Source organism: Diadema antillarum, unplaced genomic scaffold (genome assembly GCF_040938485.1).
Source record: "Diadema antillarum isolate AM-2024a unplaced genomic scaffold, OU_Dant_1.0 scf00000148, whole genome shotgun sequence".
Classification (NCBI taxonomy): domain Eukaryota; kingdom Metazoa; phylum Echinodermata; class Echinoidea; order Diadematoida; family Diadematidae; genus Diadema; species Diadema antillarum.
In genome coordinates, this window is record NW_027271037.1 from 1,525,027 (window position 1) to 1,546,093 (window position 21,067).

A 21,067-nucleotide genomic window follows, 5' to 3' on the forward strand; every position below is an offset into this window, starting at 1 on the left:
TCCCTTACGGTAGGCCTACGTATCTGCTATCGGACTGATGTCCGAATATTTAGCCTTGGGTGTTACTGAGTGAATAAGTCTTCTCTTTTATAGCAGTAAAAGCCTATAGATGATAGAGTCAACATGATAACGAAGCAAATCTTGATTCTTTGACAAATCGCAAGCCAAAAATTTGAGGAAGAATATTATAATTATCTAATGTATATCAAAAGGCAATACCAAGACTGTTTTAAAAGCCTGTGACGCCCATGTACATGTTGCTCGTCTATATTTAAAAGTCTCAGTTGAATAGGGAACCCCGAAGCTGTAGTTGTAGGCATACATAGATTGCAATGATTACATGTCGAATCCTCTCAACAAAATTCAATATACAGGCATTCAAAACAACAATAAAGAGATTATCTTTTCCTTGTAATCAAACAAAGAATATAGAAATCGACTTTTGCTTTTAAAGTCTACCATTATATTGCATGTATTATCTGACACATTCTTACCTGACAGTATATTCGCAGTTGGAGGATGTAAACAAAAATGTATATGAAATTTTATATGAACGATGAACGATGTAGGCCCTATAAGTCTCGAGACTGTCAACCTCAACAATAATTGTCCAAGATATTTCGTCTTTGAGAGAAACTGGCGCTGGGTTCGCGGTCTGCGGATGACGTAAAACACAGCTCAAGCAGCAGCATTCACAATAATGGCGCGTACTCCTGTTCCTGTGCTTGTTAATGTTAACTACAACCACATGGCTATACAGGACGACACACACCAACCGGTTGCCAAGATCGGAGTACATTGTATCGAATGTGTTACATGCTGCAGGGGCCGCGCAGAATCGAGGGGATGGTGGAGGGGGCTGCAGCCCCACCCTGCTGTCTGGTGCGCCCGCCCAAACTTTAAAGGAAAGGCTACATTTAATACATATGGATTGAGTATTAATGCAGCAAACATTTTTAGTAGAACACATCGATCAGGGAAAGTTTGGGAAAATCGGACAATTTGTTTAAAAGCTATGAATTTTTAATGTATCTGTATATCACTGCTGAATGAGAAGACTACTACAGTGTATGATGTCACATGATAACGATATACAACGATATAAGGAAAATATAAAGAGAATTTCACAAAACTTCACTCTTTGAATTAAGTGCACATTTCTTCAACTTGTTACTAACGTATGTTAATGGTATAACATTATTCCCCCCTTCCTTCTGAAAGAGGGAAGTCATTGTGTTCTTTTATTATGCAAGAAAAGTGAAAATATCTTGAATTTTCTGTATATTTTCTTTGTATCGCTGTGTCATGCTATGACATATTTTGTATTTGTCACGTAATAATTTGTCTCATTGTACTAATGTTTATTATGTAGCTCATGTAAGAAATTGATGTTATGGCAATGGTTACAAAAGAAGTGCAGCTTTAAAGACAAAAGCTTGCATCAAAATAACCATATAAGGAGATGTTGCGATGCACAATCAAAGTAAAAGAGAGTGATTTGGAATTAAATGTTTTGGGGATGAGTAAACCCTACATGACGTCAAAATACGAGGAAAGGGTATCCCTGGTAGTATGCCTCATACTATCTGGTATGTGGACGTCATTCACGACGTCAGACACAAGTTTCTAGCTAAGTCACAACAGGACCACTTCAAAGAATTTTGGTTTCCGTGGACAGGAAGTGATGACGTCAAGCAGGGGCTTGACCAATGCAAAATGAGATGCTCAGGAAAGTTTTGACAGACAGAAAACGCCAACCAATAAGAAAAGGGGGCAGGACTTCTATGAAAACTTTCTAGGAAGTCACTTGACTTCATTTAACTAATTTTACATGGAGACCTATGGTCCAACAAATGTATAAATATGCAGTGTTTGGGCATAAAATTCAGATGCCACATTATTTGCGGAACACTCAGGACCAGGCTACGTTACTTCGAGATTGCGAAGTTAGAGAGTAGCAGAGTGTTATTCGGAATCAGTGTGATTCAGGGATTGTTGCATTTCGGCTTGGACAGCCTGACCGTCCAGCAGAGAATCTAGGAGGATTCGAGTGTAAACACCAACAACTGTTGTAAGTACACGATCATTTAATTGAAGTTGTTTATGCCTTGTAAGTTCCTATGTAATTCCCGATATTGCTTTGTATGTGTGATGTTTGTATGTCAAACCGAACTTTAATTGCATTGTGAAAGAAATAGAGAATGAGAACAACGCTTAGATTTTAATGGGCTGATTAATCACCCCTATTCAACATTGAAAGATAATGATCCGTGGTGAAACATTATCATGGAAATTATGTGTGGCTAGTCAATGTTAATATGATGGAATATATAATTATATGTTTTGTGGAAGTTATATGAATAGAATCAGGAATAACTAAAGACCACAAATTATAAGGGAGGTATCATGTTATTAAATTAACAGGGTGTTTAGGGTTCCAGGGAGAGAGCCACCGTTTAGGGTTCCAGCGAGGACCAAGTTTAGGGTTCCAGAGAGGACCAGAAGTCAGGGGAGACGACCCGCTACTTCAGGCAGGGCATCGTCGACAACCTAGAGCAACCAAGCACGGGAGCTTCTAGAATACACCACCGAGCAGAGCAACCAAGCTCAAGATCAAGTGGAATTGGATATCTGTATTCAAGTTTGTACTATGTTATTGTTGTAAACTACCACAATTTGAGACCAGTATAATAAATCTTATTGATTGTTACATTGTAAGAACACTGTGTGATTGACTACTTATTTCGAGGCACTGTAGTTGCACAAGTCGAAAGAGTTGAATGAGTGAATGGTCTGCTAACAATCTGCTGCATTTAGAGAAAGTCAACCTTTGACTATAGAAAAGCTCCCAGTCGCAGGGAGGACTTTCGTTCCCCACATTCAGAGGAAAGTCCCCTGTGACAAGAATTGGTGGAGAACCCGGGCAGCAATTGTTAAAAGTTAGAAACTAGACCAGTCAACTCAATATGTGCAACTGACAACTCGAAACAAGAAGCCAAAGGTTAGACCGCCAGTGGCCACTTGCTTGGCCAGTGAGAGTTAGGCTCAAGGTCCAGTGTCTTAAGGTCAGATTACATTGAGGTGATTGTTGCTATAGTAACGTGATTGTACATTGCAATGGATGTGTATTCTGAACTCATAAAAGTGGGGAAGGAGGCAGGGCTGACAGGCAAGGAATTGGTCGATTTTGCTAGGGATGAAAAGGAGAAACTAGACTTGAAGGAAGAAAAGCTCAGAGAAGAGCGCCAAAAGGAAAGGGATGAACGACAGAAAGAAAGGGAGCATTTGAAAGAAATGAAAGAGCTGGAGCTGCAAATTGCAGCAGCCAGACCTAGAAATGATTCTCCTAGTAATGGCATGAAAAATGTGAAATTACCTCTTTTCAATGAGAAAACAGATGACTTAGACTCCTATCTATGCAGATTTGAGAGATACGCTGAGAGTATGGGATGGGCAAGAACTCAGTGGGCCCTACCCCTCAGTACACTGTTGACGGGCAAAGGCCTGGAAGTGTATTCCCGAATGCCGTCAGAACTTGCAAATGATTACGATGAATTAAAGGCCGCCTTACTCCAAAGGTATGAGTTGAACGAAGAGGGATTTAGAGCTAAATTCCGGAGCTCGCAGGTAGAGCCTGGCGAGACTCACAGTCAGTTAGCCGAGAGGCTGAAGCGCTATCTCTTGCGTTGGTTAGAGTTAGCTGGTTTTAGGGCTGAGTTTGATGACCTAATTCAATTGATGATAATGGATCAAATTTATGCCAGGAGCTCGAAAGAGCTGAAGCAGTTTGTTCGCGAGAGACATCCGACAAACTTAGATGAAATGACGAAGCTAGCGGATCAATACAGTCAAGCCCACCCCCATAAGGAACAAAAAAGCAACTCCTACAAAGACCAAAAGCGACCTGACAAGGGCCAAAGTCAGGGTCATTCGGCTTCCAAATTCAGTGGCCCACAAGGAACCAAGGGGTCAAGTGGGTGTTATGTTTGTGGGAAGGCAGGTCATTTGGCTCGAAACTGCCAGGCCAAAACGAATAGTCCGAGACCAAACCGGGCTGCTGCTTTGGATGAAATGAAGGGGTCTGAGGAGAAGACTAGTCAGGACCGAAAGGGGGCTGCCTGTATTGAGGCTAACACCGTTAGATATGAAACGGCAAGACAGCCGGGCTCGTATGTGAAGCTAGCTTCGGGGGATGAAATACCCCTTCTCGAGGCAGGATGCTCTTCGGGAGTCAGACCATCAGGTGTGAACATGCCTGTTCTTCAGGGAAAAGTAGGAGGGCATGTAGTGTCCGTTCTAAGGGACAGTGGCTGTAGTACAGCCGTGGTAAAGTCAGTGTTTGTTAGAACCCCTCAGATTGTTGCAGGGCAGAAGAAGAGGGTGGTTTTGATAGACGGGACTGTCAGAGAATTCCCCATTGCTAGGGTATGGGTAGACACGCCTTTCTACACTGGGGAAGTGGAAGCTCTGGTTATGGAAGACCCAATGTATGAGCTTATTTTGGGGAATATTCCCGGGGTCAGGGACCAAAATAATCCCGATCCACAGTGGTCACTTGATAGTGACGAGGTAGTGGTAGAGGAGGAAGAGATGGTAGAATCATCCGAGGGAGGGGCGGTAGAGACACGTGGCCAGAAAGCGCAAAGTGCGAAACCCCTCAAACCACTGCCGACAGCAAGTGCACTCTCACTCGCGACGAGTAAAGGTGAGTATGAAGCAGCGCAAAAGGCTGACCCGACGCTTGCGAAAGCTTGGCGAGCAGCGGAGAGTGGTCAGAAAACGACCACAAGCAAAGGAAATGAGAGCAAGTTTCTCGTGCATCGAGGCCTGCTCTATCGCGAATTCCAATCTACAAAATTGGAATATGGCAAGCCAGTTCGACAATTGGCCGTACCGAGCGCATACCGTGATGGATTAATGGCGCTTGCCCATGATGGCATAATGTCTGGGCACCTAAAAACACAGAAAACACTCGACCGATTACAGCAAAGCTTCTATTGGCCAGGTATGGGAGATGACGTCCGGCGATATTGCATATCATGTGATATCTGTCAGCGCACCGTGAATAAGGGGAGCGTGGGTCGCGTGCCGCTCGCGAGCATGCCGCTCATTGATACTCCGTTCAAGCGCGTGGCGATTGACCTTGTAGGACCTTTTGACCCCAAGACCGATCGTGGGAATCGGTATGTTTTGACGCTGGTCGATTATGCAACTCGCTACCCAGAAGCTATTGCATTACCGAGCATTGAAACCGAGCGAGTGGCTGAGGCGCTTGTCGAGATGTTTAGCCGCTTAGGTTTGCCAGATGAGATTCTCTCTGATAGAGGGGCGCAGTTCACTTCTGAGCTAATGAGGGAGTTAGGACGTTTGCTGTCCGTAAAGCAGCTTCACACAACTCCGTACCATCCCATGTGCAATGGGTTGGTTGAGAGATTCAACGGAACTCTCAAAGCCATGCTGCGACGAATGAGTGCAGAGCGACCCAAAGATTGGGACCGTTATTTACCGGCATTGTTGTTCGCATATCGGGAGGTACCACAAGCTAGCCTTAGCTTTAGTCCGTTTGAGCTGCTGTATGGCAGGACTGTACGTGGACCTCTCTCCCTGATTAAGACAATCTGGGAAGCGGAAACAGTCGACGAAGAGGTCAAAACAACATACGAGTATGTTGTGGACCTACGAGCGAGACTCGAGGAGACTTGCAAAGTGGCGCATGAGGAGCTCAAGCGCGCATCGAAAAGATATGCCAAGTACTATGACGCAAAGGCACGTGACAGAAAGCTTGAGGTTGGCGACAAAGTGCTCATTATGAGGCCAACGAGCGCAAGCAAGCTCCTGATGCAATGGCAGGGACCGTATATGGTCACAGGCACACTAGGGCGATGTGATGTGAGAGTTGAGGTCAATGGCAAGGTCAAGACCTACCATGTTAATCTCTTGAAGAAGTATGTTGACCGTGCGCGAAGTAGGGACAATGAAGTCCAAGCGAATGCCATCTCCGTAGTCGAAGAGGAGGTCGAACCCGATCTCGACCGACCGTGCATAGGACTGCCCGCCTTATCGCAAAATGAGAGCGTGGCTGACGTGATGATAGATGCGGAACTCGCCGAGTCACAAGCAGCGCAGGTAACCGATCTGCTAAATCAGTTTGATGCGCAATTAACCGATGTACCAGGGCGAACAAACGCGATGGAATGCTCAGTGACACTTACTACCGCTGACCCCGTGGTAAGCAAGCCGTATCCCCTACCACAATCTATGCAAGCTGCGGTAAAAGCAGAATTGAGCGAAATGCTAAAGATGGGCGTGATAGAGAAATCACGATCCAAGTACGCGTCACCGATCGTACTAGTGAAAAAGAAGGACGGAAGTAATAGATTTTGCGTCGACTACCGCAAATTGAATGCTATAACTGTGTTCGATCCAGAACCTATTCCGATTGCTGACACTCTTCTAGCGAAGCTGTCAAGAGCTAAATACTTTTCGAAGTTCGACCTCAGCAAGGGGTATTGGCAGATACCCATGGCCGAGTCTGATAAGGAGAAAACAGCATTCGTCACCGCTGAAGGCCTGTTTCACTTCACCGTGCTGCCGTTTGGTATGGTGAATGCACCAGCTACCTTCTCACGGCTGATGCGAGAAGTGCTGTTTGGACTCGACAATGTAGTGAACTACATCGACGATATCCTTGTGTTCTCCGAGACCTGGGAAGAACACTTGGATTCCTTGCAAGCTGTACTCTCGAGGCTTGCAGATGCTGGGTTGACCGCGAAGCCAAGTAAATGCCATGTGGGCTTCAAGACTCTCGACTTTCTAGGGCACGTCGTAGGTGGCGGCACGCTGAAGCCTCACCCTGAGAAAGTGGAGCAGATCTTACAGGCGGAGGTGCCGCAAACAAAGCGGGAGGTACGCGCGTTTCTAGGGCTAGCTGGGTATTACCGCAAGTTCATACCCAACTTCGCAGCTATCGCCGCACCGCTGTCGGACTTAACAAAGAAAGACAGAGCCAACCGCGTAGACTGGGGACCCCTGGAAGAGCAGGCGTTCAACACGCTGAAGTCCCGATTGACTTCATCCCCCATTCTCCATCTTCCAGACCATGAATCCCCGTTCATACTGGCGACTGACGCGTCTGACGTAGGCATCGGCGCAGCACTGATGCAGCGCGTAGAGGGAGAGAAGTTCCCTATCGCATACATCAGCCGGAAGTTGTCAGACACAGAGCGACGGTATGCCGTCATAGAACGAGAGTGCCTCGCAATTGCATGGGCAGTAAAAAAGTTCGATGTTTACCTATATGGGAGAGAGTTTGAACTTGAGGTGGATCATCGTCCCCTCATGTACATTGCCAAGGCTAAATTGCAAAACAACCGAGTCTTGCGCTGGGCACTTGCCCTCCAATCCTACCGCTACCACGTGACCGCTGTCAAGGGAACAGATAACGTTGGGGCAGACTTCCTTAGCCGATGTCCAGAGTAAGAGGGGCATGTTTACCCATAGCAAGGGGATTATCGAATGTTGGTATTGTCATGTGTATGTACGGACAAATTAGTTTATACGTGAAAATACTATTGTAGATAGCAGTACTATCTTGAAATGGGGGGTGGTGTCATGCTATGACATATTTTGTATTTGTCACGTAATAATTTGTCTCATTGTACTAATGTTTATTATGTAGCTCATGTAAGAAATTGATGTTATGGCAATGGTTACAAAAGAAGTGCAGCTTTAAAGACAAAAGCTTGCATCAAAATAACCATATAAGGAGATGTTGCGATGCACAATCAAAGTAAAAGAGAGTGATTTGGAATTAAATGTTTTGGGGATGAGTAAACCCTACATGACGTCAAAATACGAGGAAAGGGTATCCCTGGTAGTATGCCTCATACTATCTGGTATGTGGACGTCATTCACGACGTCAGACACAAGTTTCTAGCTAAGTCACAACAGGACCACTTCAAAGAATTTTGGTTTCCGTGGACAGGAAGTGATGACGTCAAGCAGGGGCTTGACCAATGCAAAATGAGATGCTCAGGAAAGTTTTGACAGACAGAAAACGCCAACCAATAAGAAAAGGGGGCAGGACTTCTATGAAAACTTTCTAGGAAGTCACTTGACTTCATTTAACTAATTTTACATGGAGACCTATGGTCCAACAAATGTATAAATATGCAGTGTTTGGGCATAAAATTCAGATGCCACATTATTATCGGAACACTCAGGACCAGGCTACGTTACTTCGAGATTGCGAAGTTAGAGAGTAGCAGAGTGTTATTTGGAATCAGTGTGATTCAGGGATTGTTGCATTTCGGCTTGGACAGCCTGACCGTCCAGCAGAGAATCTAGGAGGATTCGAGTGTAAACACCAACAACTGTTGTAAGTACACGATCATTTAATTGAAGTTGTTTATGCCTTGTAAGTTCCTATGTAATTCCCGATATTGCTTTGTATGTGTGATGTTTGTATGTCAAACCGAACTTTAATTGCATTGTAAAAGAAATAGAGAATGAGAACAACGCTTAGATTTTAATGGGCTGATTAATCACCCCTATTCAACATTGAAAGATAATGATCCGTGGTGAAACATTATCATGGAAATTATGTGTGGCTAGTCAATGTTAATATGATGGAATATATAATTATATGTTTTGTGGAAGTTATATGAATAGAATCAGGAATAACTAAAGACCACAAATTATAAGGGAGGTATCATGTTATTAAATTAACAGGGTGTTTAGGGTTCCAGGGAGAGAGCCACCGTTTAGGGTTCCAGCGAGGACCAAGTTTAGGGTTCCAGAGAGGACCAGAAGTCAGGGGAGACGACCCGCTACTTCAGGCAGGGCATCGTCGACAACCTAGAGCAACCAAGCACGGGAGCTTCTAGAATAAACCACCGAGCAGAGCAACCAAGCTCAAGATCAAGTGGAATTGGATATCTGTATTCAAGTTTGTACTATGTTATTGTTGTAAACTACCACAATTTGAGACCAGTATAATAAATCTTATTGATTGTTACATTGTAAGAACACTGTGTGATTGACTACTTATTTCGAGGCACTGTAGTTGCACAAGTCGAAAGAGTTGAATGAGTGAATGGTCTGCTAACAATCTGCTGCATTTAGAGAAAGTCAACCTTTGACTATAGAAAAGATCCCAGTCGCAGGGAGGACTTTCGTTCCCCACATTCAGAGGAAAGTCCCCTGTGACACGCTGTACATAGTGCACACATGTGACATCACAAGCTGTAGTCGTCTTCTCATATAGCAGTGACTAAGTAGAAAATTCAAAAATTCATAACTATTAAACGGATTGTCTGATTTTCCTCAAACACTTACTGATGTGTTCTATCAATATTGCTGCATTCACTCAATTCACATGTCTGCGAAGGTGAACTTGTCCTTCAAAAAAGAAAAGATAAGTATAACCCCAAAAAAAGATACAAATATGGTAAAACATTAGTTATTCGACTTTGCGCACATTAAGCGAGACTTCTGCAGACCTTGATTATAACTCCAAGAACGCTTGGAGGCGAGCCATTTTGCTTTTGTTTATCCATGTTCCACAGCAGTGTCATTTGTGTGTGTGTGTGTGTGTGTGTGTGTGTGTGTGTGCAAGGAATCGACGTTCAGACGAAAGCCATGACATCATCAGCCTTATCTGATGAGCATAAGAGTCACATTTTATCACTTTGTTTGTTTTTCTTCTCCGTTGATAGTCCCTGTGTCATGAGGGGCCAGCATAGCTGAAAAAAAAAAAAAACCACACAAATTTTCCATGTACACAGCAACTTTGTAAATGATATGCCCCTTAGGGCGGACGTCCACTTGGGCGCGGACAAGCCCCGGAAGGGTTGCGGAAGCAAATTTTGTTATTTCGGCATCCTGTCCGCGACAGACGCGGAATAACTTAGTGAATCGGCTTGTCCTGGGACATTCCTAGGACTGTCCGCGGACTGTCCGCGGACTGACTGCGGACATTCCTAGGAATCACTCCGGAAGAGCGCGAAATACCTCGGAATATGCTAATCGTAGCCGGGCAGCGCGGAAACATCTAGGATTACACCAGGAATGAACGCGGACAATCAGGATGCCTTCCGGACAACACAAGTTAGGCATGCGGACAAACTGCGGACAATACCAGGAAAATGAAAAGGTATAAATTTGGCGCTGTCATTGATGCTCCTTGTTGTGCTTCCGCAGTAGCGGCTGATATTATATTAATATGACTGGTCAATATTATTTGATAAATGTGACCACCAAAAGTCGAAGAATAGGATTGTCTGCATGTCGGCTGACGACTCATTTTTTTTTTTTTTTAATTTGTCTCATCTGGGAGAACAATTTTTTTCTCTGCCTTCAGTCACATGGATGATATTCGCAAACTTTTTGAACCATATATATATATATATATATATATATATATATATATATAATATACATAAAAATGTAAATGTATATATATACATACATATATATATATATATATATATATATATATGTATATATAATCATGTTGATAAGGTAGTCCACGTGTGAGCAAGATAAAAAGATAAGTAACAAAACTGCAACAAAGTTCATGCTGTATTCACCAACGGTTTATTTCTTCACAAGAAATAAACCGTTGGTGAATACAGCATGAACTTTGTTGCAGTTTTGTTACTTATATATATATATATATATATATATATATATATACATATATATTCTTTATTCCCTTTTTTTAGACCTGTGCTTTATCCATCGTGAAGTATATACATGTTTTGTTTGATACTTCTGTAGAGCATGCCAAAAATGATCCTAATCATTAAATTTCTTTTTCTTTCTCTCATTTTTACCCTTGTGCATCTCTAACCCTCTCTTATTTTGATCACTTTTGAACATTTTCAAGTCCGAGAATTTTTTTTTTTCATGCTTAGAGCTTACTAGCCTATTGTCAATGAAGTGTAAAAATGGGGATATATTTTTAACCTACTTTAATTTACTCTTTTTTTTGGGGGGGGGGGGGTTGTTCAGCTGGGCTGTCAAATTGGACAATCGAGTTTATTTGCAACTAAAACAAAAAGAGAAGAAGAAGTTATTAGGTAATAACAACTACGAAAATCATTCAGGTAAAGAATATTTCTGAAATGATTTGTGATGCTTAATGTGTACTTAAATATATACACTCAGCAAAAAAAAAACAATACAAAAGAAAGACAGAAATTTAACACTTTTTCGAGTTCATGATTCATTGCTTTTTTCTCTCATTTCACTTGAATTTTGAAGTGACAGAAAATTCTTCATTTTCCTCCATCATCTTTCGCTTTCATTGTTATTTTGGGCTTCAAAGATATTACATTGTAATGAGACCACAGGTATATCTTTGCAATTGAATTCATGCTTTTTAGTGTGATGAATTTGTCTTTTGTTCTAATACTAATTATGTTGTATCATTAGAAAGCATTTACGTATGAATAACAACTTGTTCATGTTTATATAATACATTAACATTTAGCCAAAAATGCTGTGCTTTTTTTTTCTGAGTGTACTTCCACCTACTTTTGTGATTTTTCAGCTGGGCTGTCACATGGGACAACCTAGTTTGTTTGCAAATAAAATACGAAAACAACATAAAGGAAAATATACTATAGTAAGTAATATTAACCAGGAAAGTCACTCAGATGAAAAATAACTTTCTGAAAAGATCAAATCATAACAAACTTACTAGGAAGTTAGGGGGCTGATTTCACTTCTTTCTGGTTGCTTTTGGCACAGTCTCTACTACCTTCTTCTTTGCCTTCTGGGACCGGAAATTCCTTAGATTTACCTGTTCTTCATCACTAGACGAAAGGTGTGCCTGTGATGGGGATATTTGCATGGGGGCCTCGCCTCCCTTCTTGCTCATTTTGCGTTTCATTGGCATGACCCTCGCGGAAAGTGTCGACATTTTCGTGTCTGGATCACACAATTTCCGCATCGGTTCCGGACACTTGCATATATAGATCCGCATCGGCTCCGCGCTGTCCTAAAACATTCCTGGTGTCTTCCGCATTCATTCGCGAAGCTTCCCCACACCGCGGGATTCTTTCCGGAGCGTGTGCGGAAGGAGCGGAAGGGTTCCGGACAAGCGGGACATCCTCAGGACATCGTCAGGACAAGTCGCCGAAAGTGTAAGGAAGTTCATTTCCGCGTCCAAATTTTGGTCTCGATCAAAATTTGGACGCGGAAATTTTTCTCTCTCCCGAAGGTGCGGAAACGCCCGGACATGTTTAGGACAGTGAGCGGACACGTTCAGGAACGTGCGGACAGGTTCCCGAAGGAGTGCGGAATACCAAATTTGCATTCCGGGGCTTCTCCGCGTCTTGTCCGCGCCCTAGTGGACGCCTGGTCTATTAGTATGAAAATGAAAGTCTTGCTTGGTCGTTGCTGGTGGTGTGGCCGCGGGAGGCGCTCTCCGTTTTTAGACGTCCACGAGCGTGTATAGGAAATTCGTTGAAAATTTACGCATTGTCGGCTGTGTGTAGAGTCTCACTATATGCTTCTCCCAAAGAGATTTACGGTTTGGTTTCTCCCTACGTTCTCCCTGTCAGTAAGTTGCGATGCAGTCCCGAAGTAAAATAGTACTTTTGGAGGCTTTTCGACGTCCATTTATATAATTTATATCAATTTATATCAATTACTGTGTCATCTAAACCACAAAACTGTAGGCCCACAGGGAAGATCGGAAGGCGGGGGAGGGGGACGTTTGCTCGGTTTAATTTTGTTCGCTGCTATTCGAATTTTAGTCAGTTTTACTCCAAACTCCAGAGATTCACGGGGTCATTCCACAAGCCCGACACCCACGAGTCATACTGTCCACGAGAGCTTATGCTCGACATGGAAAAAAAAAGGTCCATGAGTCATAACAGCCCACAAGAATCATTTACAGTCTACCAGTCATACAGCTCATGAGCTCGACATCAGGCAAATAAGGCCCACGGGTCCGACAGCAGGTAAACAAGGCCCACGAGTTTGACACTAGACAAAAAGGCCCATGAGTCCGACACCTTTTTAGCCAAACAAGGCCCACGGGAGTGACGAGACCGACACTGCATGCTTAGAATAGGCACAAAGTTAAGCCCCGTGAAGTAATATCGGTCTCGAGGGCCTTTTCTGGCCCGCTGTCGAGCTCGTGTGCTGTTGGTTGTCGGACTCTTCACTTGCACCCGATGCGTTATATGCACATCTCGACTCTTCACAGAAGTTTACAGATTTAGCAATTTTCTTTTAATTTTTCACGATGAAAGCACATAAAAATACCCCATGCCACTCCCACAGTCTATTGTAATGAATTACGCTCTAGTTGTTTTCACGGGGAACAGCAATGTTCACCGATATCCTTTCTAAGCTCCCGTATACTGAAACTCTTTCGTGCTAACATAAGGAAAGGCGGCAGATTTTTACGTGCATGTCTAGAGATTAAACATAATCATATTTGTAACAATGCATAATCATATTTATCAGACAATCAGACAAATGGACTAAATAAAAAAGGACCCTCCTTCCATCGGACCTTCGATCGGTATATCAAACGTCCGGCCTATCGAACAGTATACCCTAACCATTTTAATTCTTTCATGATACATAGCATTCGTAATATCGAACCCTGTCTTCTGTGTTTACATCTATCTACACCGTCCTATTAATGTTACCGGTATCCCACATTACGGATTTCTGGGAGATAAGCCTCTGTACTTTTATCTTTCCATTAAGTGCTCGATTTGATTAAACATAAAGATTGCTTGATACGGATGTGTTGCAAGATATGTATTCATGTTACACTTTCAAAGGTATTTTAAGAGTTTTAATTTCATGTTGAAACTCATAAACATTACACTCAGATTACTGCTTTCCTTGGCAAACAAAATTGTCATCAATTAGCATATCTCTGTTTACGAAACTTCTGAAAGTTATTTATTCATCGTTGCTCATTTCAGATTGTGAGCAATGTATCGTAGTGTTCTCTCAGCGCATCTTCACCGATGGGACCACAGTGGATATTACGTATGGATTACAAGTCCTTTAGCGGGTAAAACGATCCGATGTCACATTGATGGTAGCGATATAAAAGAAACCCCATCAAAATCATATTACCTTGTTCATGATAGTTTATCTCTGCATCCTATTCATTCGACATTTCAGCAAAGTTTAGTGACCTTCTCATTATTTATTTGCGCAAAACAAATGGTCACTTGTGAGCGATTGAAAGGGATGATATAGCTTTAGTTAGGATGGGGATTGAGCTTTTAACTTTTTGTGACATAGTGAGAAAACGCTTATGAAAATATTACAGAGCATGCAATTCTAAGAGCAATTCAAAGTTCATTTGATGAAAATCGGTTTTGAAATGGCCGAGATATCCGACACAAAGTAAAACAAAACGATCCTAATAAAAGATGGGTCCCACCTTTTATTAGCATCGCTTTGTTTTGGATATCTCAGACATTTCAAACCCAGTTTTCATTAAATAAACTTTGGATTCCTCTTGAAACTGCTATAAACTCTTTCATACATTGTATTTGTTAAGAGGTTTCTCATTATCTCACAAAAAAAGTTGGAAACCAGTAGCTCCATCTCAACCAAAACTATACCATCCCTTCAAAGGAACGATGGTGGCAAATAGTGGGATAACGATAATATTCAGATCGATTAATGCATACTAACTTTTATCATTATGCATAGTATAATCATTATCATCTTAACAATAATTGATGATAATCATTTGTATCACAATCATCATCTGGTAGAATAGTAAATTTGACAGTTTAAGTACTGTAAGAGTCATTAAGTGTGATTGGATATTAGTGACGGCTACTGACAGAATCTTAGATAAGATAGAACCTACTTAAAGGGACATTCCAGACGATTTATATATCGGTAGTTTCACGTCACGTACATTGTGTAGTACATGAATCGATAGTGCCATGTATGTAGGTCTCTTTGTGAAATTTATTGTGGTCCTTGAGCAGAGAAACCAATATAATGAAAAACGCAAAACATAATACACTGAACAAGGACGATGACATAGCAGGCTCACATATTCTTATAATGTAGCAGTGTATTCCATTACAATATCACTTCCTTAACTTCACCTGTGTAGAATTGAAGCATGCTTTCTTCCTTTGTTCTGCTTCCTTGAGCATCGGAACATGCATTTTTAAGGCCGTGTCACACCTTTCCGGGAGAATTTTCTGCGGGCGGGTAAGAATGTTTGCGAGTTTTGCACTTGTGTCTTACCTGCTAGACGCGTGCTTCTTACCTTCTACTTGCATGTATTCCGTGTGACCTGCGTGAGACCGATCCGTTTTCTGTTACGAGCGACTTACGAGTACTGCGAAGTTTTGAGCATGCTCAAGGCCTTGTCATACCGTATCTGGGGAAGTTTTGCGGGTTCACTTGCATGGAAACAAATTTGCCACCCGGAGCTCTCCGCAGTGGTCCGCACCTGACAGTACATAGCGCGTATCTCGCCCGTAGTTGCCCGAAGGTGCGCACACAAGTTCGATTTACCCGCAGCCAAGTTTTGAGCATAACCAAAACTTTTTCCGGGTGAGTCGCGGGGATTGTCCGCAGAAGTACACGCAGAACGCCAGTAGGAGGTCCTTAGCGGCAGCACCTCGCAGACAACTCCCACGCAGGTAGGCCTACTTCGCAGTCCGCGTATGCGGCCAAGATAATGACATTCTGTGGGACTTCTGCCATTCCTTCAGAAGAATTCCTTTACGGAGTTGTCAGTCCCCACGCGCCTGGCACACAGGTCACACAGAATATCCGCAGGTAGAACTTGAGTAAAACACGTCCAGCAAGTAGACACATGCAAAACTCGCCCAAATCCTTGTCCGCTCTCAGAAATAACTATTGTCCAGTGTGCTGGAAAATCCCCACACGCAACAAGCCCGCAAAGGTGTGACAGGGCCTAAACATCGGGTTGCCGGTAAAAAGAATTTGCGTGCGCACCTCCGGGCGACTACGGGTGAGATACGTGCTAGATACTGTCATGTGTGGGTCCATCTGCGGTCCGGGTGGTAAAAATTGTTCTTCGCAAGTCGCACGCAAGGCTTGCCCGGAAAGGTGTGACAAGGCCTTTATGTGAAGCTGCTATGTCATCACCCTCACTGTGATTTGCCATGAATTTTGAAAATATTCTCATTTCCTATCCCAATCACTATAACTTCTGAAACTCTGTACCCAGTATTACCAAGTTACAGATATTCAAATACCACAGTCTGAAAATCATGCGGAAGTCTACTTAAAATCATATCATGAGGTGTAGGACACACTGGACCACACAGATACTGGGCATCCACTGGTGGACAATGTACCAAGAAAACACAACAAGGAGAATGCATATAAAATATATATCAATCAATGAACATATATTTATTTGTTGTAAATATAAACATACATCTCATGTAAAAAATTTGAATTGAAATGCTTCACAATTTTCCTTGGGTGACAATAAAAATACAATAAATGCAAATAAAGAATTAGGTTACACCATAGAATGTTTGTCATGAATTACAAACTTGAAATTGAACTAAACTTAAACAGACAGAAAATGTAATTGTACTTCTTGACTATATCAAGATAAAAACAAAATAGCAAAGCACATGGTGGCAACAAAAACAGCATCCTGTAAAATGCTGAGCAGTTCATATACATGTATTTGATTGAGACTTGCAGTCTGACACTACACATTACTGATTCTTTCTGACGAGGTCATGTCAGCATGTTAAACACAAACAACATTCTACATTGATTTTGTGGGTTTTTATTTTAAAGAAAGCAGCATTTTCAAGTTCATATCTATACATGAACACACATGTACCTGTAGTGTGAAACAAAACAGAGTTCATCAATCTGAAGACTGAAAAGATCTAATGGATCTAAAAGTGACACCTGAGTAAAGCTGTGGTAAGACCATCAGCAAAAGAGCAAATGAATAAATAAGCAAACACAATAATGATAAAGATGAAGATAATCAAAAAATGAATGAAATTAAAAAAACAAAACCCATATATTATTAAAGTCACTCACAGACGGCCCACGATATGTCTGATATAGTGCACTCCCACTATAACGAATATACACGTAGTTAAAAATGAAAATTCTTTAGGATAGAATAAGAATTCAGGTTCTAAAATTATCACCTATATATCTTTACGGAATACACTTTATATTGTATTTGTTCAGTTATAACAAAATTTCAATGTAACGAAAGAAAACTGCCAGTCATGAGGACCTCGTTATAACACAGGTCATCTGTAGTAGAGTTAAGATGATAATAAATCACTTCCAAACTGAAATTCAGACAGTCCCTGCTGAAGATGGTTTACGTGACTGGGTAGCACTATGCTATTAAAGTTGGTGGTCTGCTATGTAGTTATAATGATTCCAGAAAAAGAAAACTTGAGGTAAAATATGGGAGAATCACTATGTACATAACAGGGCCTTCTTCTTTTCCCAAGGCACAGTGAGCCTGGTCGATACCATTAGCTGACTATTGCTAGTCACCTTGAGTGGACCACGAGGGGTAGGCATCTCCTGCCCGTTTTCCTGCGTGTATTTGGCCAGACCACTTCAACAGGTTCGCACCTTGCTCTTTGTTGTGATAAATGAATGAAGTAGGATCTTTTAGGTGCATGAGTTGTGACTCTCTCACACACAGCACTTCCATCTTATGTCCTGTCCAAGGGACAATGCTTTCCACACATGGGACAGCATGGTAACACACATTTCTTTACACAGATTCACTGACTTGTGAACCCGTGCCATTTGATTGCACAGCAGACATGCTACTGACTTTAATAGCCACCTCACTACCCTAGCACATACACTTGTAAGACAGTTCTTCTTCTTCTCCTTCTTCTTCTTCCTCCTCCTCCTCCTCCTCCTGGTTAAGTCTGCCTCCTTCAATAAGCTGAAGATTCTAACAGACTGTGAACAGTTGTACCGCACACAAAGAGGAATGGTAGGGAGGGGTGGAGTACAAAGAATACCCATTATTCCTGATTTGATCCAATATCAATTTCCATTCCCAACATGACAAACTACCATGAAAACTAACAATTACAAAGGAAAACAACTCATGACACTGAAAAATCATATATCAAATGACACAAAATTACACAAAATGACAAAATCTACAGAAATGGCAAAATTGATTAAAACTGCAATATATGATTAAAGTAATAAATAGACAAATATTACATTTGTATAATTTCCCATTACATACAAAAATAAAATAAGAGTTGATACAGTACAGCTCCACCTAACCATATTCATGACAAAATAATTCCTGAGTAGATTCTGTGGTCTGCAAGGCATCATGATTTAATTTGATGTAGCCTGTCAAACAAACAAAAAGAACACACAAATGTGCTTATCTATCAACCCACATTGAGACTTAATCTGTGAGAGTGGGGCTTCACCCACCTCTGTAATGGATGATGCGGACATCAAACGAATAAATCCATTTCTTTTCTTTATGACTGCATATGTCCCTATCTGCCTTACAATAAATCTTAAAGAAGTAGTGCCAAGAAAGATTTAAAAGGTAGATTCAGAAGAGACACTTATAATCTAATTAAAACACACATCTCAAATAGATATACATATGATGAATCAAAATCCCTTTGGCAATTTAGAGAACAAGTGCCACAAACCTTAAGACAAACATGAATAAAACATCAGAAAGAGGTGAACCTGCTCTGAGGCCATGATACATATGCATTAACTTAATTTCTCAAGAGCACATCATGTAAGCTTCGACAGAATATACTACAATGAAGTGAGATAAAACACCAAGTATAAATCATGTTCACACAACTCAGCCAATGCATTGATTGCAGGCTTCTAGAGACAGCTATTGACAGAATCTGTTACCCAACTTTGTGTCACAGTATACTACTTTAACCCAAGTGCCTACGAATGTTACATTCACTACAAGTAGCAATAGTCCACTATCAAGACACCTCTGATAAAAGAAAAGAATCAGCATTAGTACTACCCTGGCTTAAGCATATCTGTTTCCTCTTTACATTTTCTTTTGACACTATTGAAGAGGAGCCATACTCTTTTGTTATTGTTGTTGCACAATTCTCAGAAAACCTTCAAGGCCTCCAAACAAAATTCTTTTTGCCCATCTACAAAGTACAGACAGGTTGGTAATCAGCATTTATATGCAAAAGTAGCCAAGCGGTACATGTATTCCCTTTCCAAGGTCAAGCACAAGTGCCAACAAACAATGCAAAATATTGAGCGGACATGAGATATGTAAAGAGTGTGTGCAAACTCTTTGGTTATACGCTATAAGGGCACCTGAATGGGTTAAGCAAAAGTCAAAATCTAGTGAACTAAACCTTGATTGCTACGCAAGTCTTCAAACAAATGTTATAGCAAATCAAGTAAACTTATACGATGGAAAAGGTAAATTTGACAAAAATGCACAGGCCTTTTTTTACAGAAAAAGAATGTACATTGACAGAAGAAAACTCTAATCTTTCTCTCAAAGTCATTTTATGTGGTTAGCATAACATAAATAAACAGGAATTAACGCAGTGAATACATACACTCTCATCTACATTTTGGGAACTTGGTATTCCCGTTTATGAGTTGACGCAAAGGGAACCTGAGAGAGCAGGTTCCCATAAGGAGCAGGTAAATGTTACATTACTACAAGTAGTTAAAGCCTATTATTAATACACCTGGAAAGAAAAGAATTAGAAAAAAGTACTCTGTTCGTTTAAGCATATCAGCTTCCTATTTACAATCTTTTTGGCACTATTGAAGAGGTACAAACTCTTTGATGTTGTGGTGTTTTCCACATTTACTTTCATAACAAACAGAAATATGCCCAAGGATAAAGAATTGCTTGCAATGCTTAGAATTCTAGTGAAATGAAGGCAAATGACAGGGGAAAGTATGAAAGACTCTCAACAAACAACAGCTATGCATACTTGATTGTCAGTGGGTTATTGAACATCTGACAGCAGCAAGGGGGCATTGAGCCAAGTGATCACATAACCCCGAAACTGACAACAAGGACATTCTCACTGTATACATGTACAACTCATCAATCCTCTTGATATATATTGCAATTGCTAATGTCCTAATATGTTATTATCTCTCTTGTGTAACTAAAGATACAAAAGAATGTAAATAAAAAGCACACATGAAAGTACCATGACGACAAGGCTTTCTTTCGATGTTCTATGGACTCTATTTCAATGATATACTTGTCGTATATTCACACTTTCACATAATAATTGCACCTCCCTCATCACTGTCATTCAAAATTCCTCTATCCTGTTTGAAAATGTCAGTTACAATCTTTTAATCCCTTGTAACACATACAGTGTAACAGATAAGACAAGTGTCAGCATTATTCTCTGTTCATGTATTAAAGGGGCATTCCAGTGCAATTAAAAGTTAGTAGGAGTAAACACTTCTGAGCACAACAATGAAAATTTGAACAAAATCAGATGAAAAATAAGGAAGTTATGATATCTTGAAGTTTTGTTAATTTTTCAGGAAACACTTCTTGAACAGTCAATATGAATATGCAAATACTGAAGTCATGATGTCATACCCTTGTGGAGGTGTCGTGGCTAATTGGATAAAAGCGCTCGTCTCTGAATGACATGAGCATGGTATGGGTTCGTAGGTTCCAGCCCATGCCAAGCCCAACACTTTTGCCCTCCAGCAAGGCACTTTGTCCACATTGCTGCTCTCCACCCAGGAGTATAAATGGGTACCCAGTAGGATGAGAAAATCTATGTTGGTTGATCAGCATGTGCGTATCTGTGAAATAGCTGTGACTAGCTGGAATGCTCCCTAGGGAGTGGAGAGTGAGCACTGTCAGAGCTGGTTGGAAATAATGTGTCCAGTGACCAAGTTAATAATGATACTCTGTAAAGCGCATTGATATACAAGTGTGAAATGCGCTATATAAAAACTAGCTAAAGCATTATTATCATTATCCTAACAACTTTCCATATACTTATACAATTTTAACATTTCCAGTTATTCATTGAAAGGCAATGTACGC

The 21,067-nt window shown here is 41.3% G+C and overlaps 1 protein-coding gene across 1 annotated transcript; it reads left to right on the top strand.

Annotated features, from left to right (window-relative positions):
• Positions 1 to 3,117: 3,117 nt before the first annotated feature.
• Positions 3,118 to 7,479, top strand: LOC139721728 (uncharacterized). The gene has a single exon (XM_071633051.1). The coding sequence runs from the start codon at positions 3,118 to 3,120 to the stop codon at positions 7,477 to 7,479; it is 4,362 nt and encodes a 1,453-aa protein (XP_071489152.1).
• Positions 7,480 to 21,067: the final 13,588 nt, after the last annotated feature.